This window comes from Centroberyx gerrardi, chromosome 23 (genome assembly GCF_048128805.1).
Source record: "Centroberyx gerrardi isolate f3 chromosome 23, fCenGer3.hap1.cur.20231027, whole genome shotgun sequence".
NCBI classification, from domain to species: Eukaryota; Metazoa; Chordata; class Actinopteri; order Beryciformes; family Berycidae; genus Centroberyx; species Centroberyx gerrardi.
Window position 1 is genome coordinate 4,321,073 of NC_136019.1, and position 6,365 is coordinate 4,327,437.

Genomic DNA, 6,365 nt, shown 5'->3' on the forward strand with positions numbered 1-6,365 from the left:
AAAATGTTACAGTCGGCTAAACAATAACCACTCGGTGGTCGAGAAGATTATTCTGTATCATGGAAGTTTAACGTTAGGATAGTGTCTGGTTACCATGGAGACGACTGAAAACTTTTGCCGAAGCATGAATTACAAACGTCACGCGGCTCTTTATTTTCTGTTGAGCGACGCTTATCAAAAGTGTCGAGCGCCCTACCATAAACCAGCCTTTACTCTTTCGTAAATTGTTTCTTTGTAACTGTGTTTTTACAAATGAAGATTATTATGACGTCATAAAGGCAACATTTGGAACATGGCAGCATGTTGTCTGAGGATAAAAGTCTTCAGACAACTAGCTGTGGGGAGCCGCACAGTGTCATGGTGTGGCCGCTTCGCTGCTTCCATCAATGTTTAATGTTGAAGAATGGGACGGGAGGAAGGAAGAGCAGAAGAGATGGATGAGTGGATGGAGATAATGGAAGAGAAAAAAAAAAGGTGAGGAGGGCTGGAAAGGTAAGAGAGGAAGAGACCAAAGCGAAAGAAGAGGAGAATAAAAGAGATAAAACGAGAGAGAGATGAAAGGATGGAAAGAAGGATTAAAAAAAAAGAGGAGGAGAGGAGAAGGATGCGAGACGGAGGAGGGTAAACACTGACCCTTCCCAAAAAAGAACACTCAGGGGAGAAAAGAAAGAGAAAAAAAAAAAAAAAATTCAGAAAACCAAGTGAACGAGGAAGAAGAGGAGGAGGAGGAGGGAGGGAGGGAGGGAGGGAGGATGGGAGGAAGGATAAAAAGGACAAGGAGGAGGGGGAGGAGGAGTGGAAGAAAAAAGATAGCGGAAAAAAAAAAAAAAAAAGAAGAGGAGGGAGAGAGAACGAAGGAGAGAGGACCACGGAGGAGACAAAGACCTACTTGTCTCAAGTCACTGAAGGCCAGAAGCAACGTGTCACCCTGGAAGCCTGCGACCGGGCCGGCTCTGGCAAAACCTGTGGGAAAATACAACCCCCCCCCCGACCCCCCACCCCCGGAGAGAGGGAAGAGAGGGAGGGGAAAAACAAAAAAAAAACAAAAAAAAAAAAAAAAAAGGGGAGAGAGAAAAACGGAATAATAAAAGACCTGGTCGGATTCGCTATGCATCGGGATAGATTGGCAGACAAATGACAGCCTGGGGAGGAGGAGGAGGAGGAGGAGAGGGGGAGGAGGGGCAGGAGGGGGAGGGCAGGGTGTTAGAGTCATGTCGCTGAGTCTTGTTGAGAGTGTGTGTGTGTGTGTGTGTGTGTGTGTGTGGAGGGGGGGCGAGGGGGGGGTATGTGTGCGTGCTTGTGTGAGAGAGAGAGAGAGAGAGAGAGAGAGAGATTCGGTGTGTGCGAGAGAGCGTGAGAGGTTTTGTAGTGCATGCATGTGAGGGTCTTGTTGAGTGTGTGTGTCTGTGTGTGTGTGTGACAAAGTGTAGGTTTTGTAGTGTGTGTATGTGAGGGTCTTGTTGAGTGCGTTTGTGTGTGTGAGAGAGAGATTGTGTGTTTGTGGATGTGTGGGTGAAAGAGTGTGTAGGTTTTGTAGTGTGTGTGTGTGTGAGAGAGCAGATCTTGCAGTGTGTGTGTGTGTGTGTGTGTGTGGATGAGAGAGAATGCAGATTTTCTAGTGTGTACGAGTAGGTCTTGTGTGTGTGTGTGTGTGTGTGTGTGTTGCGTGTGTGTGGATGAGGGAGAATGTAGATTTTCTAGTGTGTGTATGTGTAGGCCTTGCTGAATGCGTGTGGGTGTGATTGCGTGTGTGTGTGTGTGTGTGTATGAGAGTGTGTGACACAGTTTGTAGGTCTCGTTGAGTGTGAGTGTGTGTGTGTGTGTGTTATTTGTTGTTTGTACAGGGTTTCGCCTGCATGTTTGAGAACAGTTGAGGACTGTTGGATTTTGAACCCGGGACGATGCCTGCCTGCCTGCGTGTGTGTGTGTGTGTGTGTGTGTGTGTGTGTGTGTGTGTGTGTGTGTGTGTGCGCGTGTGTGTGTGTCGGGGTCGTACGGAGTGTGAGCTGGGGTCTTGGCGTCAGTTGGCCCCCGTAAACAAGCCGACTGGTATTCTGAGCGAGGGAGCGAGAGAAAGGAGGAGTGCCGCGGAGAGGAGAGAGAGGAGGAAAAAAAAAGAAAAAGAGAGCGAGCCTGTAGCTAATCTCTTTCACCTCAGGACACACCACACACACACACACACACACACACACACACAGAAACACAAGGCCATACACACCACAGCACCGATTACACGCCTGCCATCTTCAGTGACCCCCGCGACACACACACACACACACACACACACACACACACACACACAGCCTTGTTGGTGAACTGTGCAGCTAGCAAACAGCCAAACAAACCTTTCATCTTGTTTCTCACCCAAACCTCCACTTCTCACCTGATAACTTTTACCCTCTCTCTCTCTCTCTCTCTCTCTTCTTCTGCGTTTTCCTCTTTTTCCATTCACCTCATTTTTCATCTGACCCTCATTTCAACCTCGTTCTTCTTTCCCCCTTTCTCAACCTCGTTTTTCCCTCTCCCTCTTCATTTTACTTTTCTGTGATTTTTCCTTTTTTTGACCTCGTTTTTCGGTCTCCGCCCCCCATTTCTACCTCCTTTTTCCCCATTTTTTGCTCTTCCTCTCTATTTTCCAACCTCCTTTTTGTCTCTGCCCCCTTTTCTACCTCATTTGTCTCTTCCGCACTCTAACCCATTGTTCTCCCTCTTCATTTACCTTTTTTTTAATTTCCTACCTCATTTTTCTATCTGCCTCTTTCTCCCCTCTCTACCTCATTTTCTCTCTGTCCTTGTCCTCTTTTTCTACCTCTGTTGTGTCATTTCTACACTATCCAATTTTTCCACTCTCTTCCCTTTTTTACTTCCCTTTTCTGTTTCACTCTACCTCATTCTCTCTTCCTCTTCATGCTGGTCTTTTTTCTAGTTTTTCCTCTTTTCTACTTTCCTTTTTACCTTGTTTTTCTATCTATGTACTTTATCATTTCTCTTGTTCTCTTAATTTTCTTCATTTCCCTCTCTCTACCTCCCATTTCTCTCCCTCCCTCATTTTTCTTCTCTACCTCCCTTTTTCTCTTTCCACGCTACCTCATTTTCCTGTCTGCTACTTTTTCTACCTCCTTCATTCTCTTCCCCACTCTCTCTACCTCATTTTCTTGTATTTCCTCTCCATCTTTTTCTTATTTTACATTTGTCTTCACCTCCTTTATCCTCAGTCTCACCTGTTTTCTCCACCGCTTTGTCCTCATCTCTCGCTTTCTTGCCTCCTCTCTGCCCTTTCCCTCGCTCTCCTTTTCCATTTCTTCCCCAGCGACCTTTTTCATTTCCTCTATCCCTCCCTTTCTTTTTTCTGTCACAATCCCTCCACTTATTTAATCCCTAATCCTTCTTTCTTGTGCTCTCCCTCGCTTCCTCGTTCTTTCAAACTCATCCTTAATTTTCCTTTAATCCCTCCTCTCATCCGTGTAGCTTTCTCTTTTCTCTGCGTTTCCTTTCTTTCTTATGTACTCAAGCTTTTATTTTTTAATTTCACACCTCTTTTCATTTAATCCCATTTTCAGTATCCTCTTTTCTCTCATCCCTCTTTCTTCCCGTTTTCATTCTACTCTATCCTTCAATTTTTCATTTTACTCACTTAATCCCTTCTCTCAGCTTTCTTCCTTTCCCACTCTCCATCCTTCTTTTATTGTTCAATTGACCCCTCTTTCATTTAATACTTTTTCATCCCTCTATATCTTTCTTTCTGGTTAATTTTCAGGCTTCTATTTTTTCACCTTTCCTTACACAGTACTTTTTCATTTAATTTGTTTTTTCCTCTCTCCATTTTCCTCTCATTCATTTGTTTATTCCTTCTTTCACAACCCCTCTCTTTCTTCCTCTCTTTTATACTCCCTCCACCCATCTATTTTTCATTCTTCCTTACATCCCACTTTTTCAACCCATCACTATCTTTCGTCTTTCTTTCAAACATTCCCTTTCTCAATCCATCTCTCCTCTTTTGTTCTCTTCCTCTATCCTTACTTTAATTTTTCATTTCTCCCCTCTCTCCTTTAATCCCTTGTTCCTATTCCCTTTTCTCTCTGCTCTCTCTTTCAGACTCTATTCTATTTTTCCTCCGTAATGTTATTCCATCTCTCACAATCCTCTTCTCTATTTTTCATCTTTCCTCGAATGCTTAATTTAATCCCTCGTTCCCATCCCTCTCTCTCACACCTCTCCCTGCTTTCTTTCATTCAGACCTCCTCTATCCAATCTTTCATTCATCCCTTTTCCTTTTTAATTTAATCCCTCTTTCCCATCCCTCCTCCTCCCCGTGTTTTCGTCTTTCCCTCACTCTCTCCACCCTTTCCCCTTTTGAATTCTTCACATCCCTCAAATTTTTGCACTTTTCCATCTCATCCGTCTCTCCATCTTCACCATCCCTCGCTCCCCACATCCCCCCCCCACTCTCTCTCTTTCCTCCAGACTCTCTCCATCCGTCCCATTTGTCTCATTTGAACTCTCCGTCTCCCCTAAATAAGTAACTCTGTAACCTCCTAACCCTCCACCGCACTGCACGCATGTCACTGCACATCACGTCACACACACACACACACACACACACACACGACTAACTCAACTACATACACGCACAAACATATACACTCACTCACACAAAGACGCACACAATCTCTCTCACACACACCCTCACAAAGGCTCACACACACACACACACACACACACACCGTGACCCGCGCTGTGACTCTAAGAACCTTGATCATGTAAAACCGAGCCAACAACGCCTCGCACTCTTTCATTCCTCCTTTTCTCTCCATCCCCCTCCTCTTTCTAAAAGTCTTGTATTTTTCACTCAGAAAATGTGTGAGTGTGTGTGTGTGTGGGGGGGGGGGTGGGGGGGGGGGGGAGATGAAGGGTGGGAAGGAGAGAGACAGGAGGGGGAAGAGTGGAGACAAGGAGGGAAGGAGGAAAGAAGGGAGGAAGGGAGAGGTAGGAGGGGAGATGGAGGAGAGAGGGAGAGGAGGGAGGGAGGGAAGGAAAGAGAGTGAGAGGAGGGAGGGAAGGAAGGAGGAGACGGGGAGGGACAAGGGCGAGATGGAGGGAGGGAGGAAGAAAGATAGGAGGGGGAGAGATGAGAGAAGGAGGAAAGAAGAAAGGAGAGAGGAAGAGGAAGGGGAGAGAGGACAAAGATGGAGGGAGAGGAGAGAGAAATAGAAAGGGACGACAGGGATGGAGGAAGGAAGAAAAGAGGAGATGAGGGAGAGAGAGGAGAGAGGGAGGGAGAGGAGAGAAGGAAAGATGAAAGGAAAGGAGAAATGGAAGGGGAAGAGAGGGATGGGGAAGGAGGAGAGGAAAGTGAGGGAGGGAGAGAGGGAAGAAGGGATGAAGGAAGGGAGGAAGAAAGGAGGGAAAGAGGGGAGGAGGAGATAGAGGGAGGAAAGAGGAAAGGGAGAGGAAGGGACGGGGGAGGAAGAAAGGGGGAAGGAGAGAGGAAGAGGAAGGGGAGAGAGGGAGAGGAGAGAGGAGAAAGAGGGAGGGAGAGGAGAGAGAAATAGAAAGGGACGACAGGGATGGAGGAAGGAAGAAAAGAGGAGATGAGGGAGAGAGGGAGAAGGAGAGAGAGGGAGGGAGAGGAGAGAAGGAAAGATGAAGGGAAAGGAGAAATGGAAGGGGAAGAGAGGGATGGGGGAAGGAAGGAGGAAAGTGAGGGAGGGAGAGAGGGAAGGAGGGGAGAAGGAGAGAGGGAAGAAAGAAGCAAGAGACGAGGGAAGAAGGGATGAAGGAAGGGAGGAAGAAAGGAGGGAAAGAGGGGAAGAGGAGATAGAGGGAGGAAAGAGGAAAGGGAGAGGAAGGGACGGGGGAGGAAGAAAGGGGGGAAGGAGAGAGGATGAGGAAGGGGAGAGAGGGAGAGGAGATAGGAGAAAGAGGGAGGGAGAGGAGAGAGAAAGAAAGGGACGACAGGGATGGAGGAAGGAAGGAAAGAGGAGATGAGAGTGAGGGAGAGAGGGAGAAGGAGAGAGAGGGAGGGAGAGGAGAGAAGGAAAGATGAAGGGAAAGGAGAAATGGAAGGGGAAGAGAGGGATGGGGGAAGGAGGAGACGAAAGTGAGGGAGGGGGAGAGGGAAGAGAGGGGAGGAGAGAGAGAGGAACAATAAATGGGGAGACAAAGCGAGGAAGAGGAGAGAGGGAAGGAGGGGAGAAGGAGAGGAGAGAGGGAAGGAAGAAGCAAGAGACGGGGGAAGAAGGGATGAAGGAAGGGAGGAAGAAAGGAGGGAAAGAGGGGAGGAGGAGGTAGAGGGAGGAAGGAGGAAAGGGAGAGAAAGGGACGGGGGAGGAAGAAAGGGGGGAAGGAGAGAGGATGACAGGAGG

At 47.4% G+C, this 6,365-nt stretch overlaps 1 protein-coding gene across 2 annotated transcripts in view; it reads right to left on the reverse strand.

Moving 5' to 3' along the window:
* Nucleotides 1–6,365, reverse strand: part of exoc6b (exocyst complex component 6B) — a 106,900-nt gene that overhangs the window by 29,745 nt on the left and 70,790 nt on the right. For both annotated transcript variants that reach the window (XM_078291694.1, XM_078291695.1), the window contains 2 exons: nt 4,500–4,517; nt 890–963 (listed from right to left, as the gene is read on the reverse strand). In XM_078291694.1, coding sequence (XP_078147820.1) covers nt 890–963; nt 4,500–4,517 — 92 coding nt within the window. The remainder of the gene's footprint in view (nt 1–889; nt 964–4,499; nt 4,518–6,365) is intronic.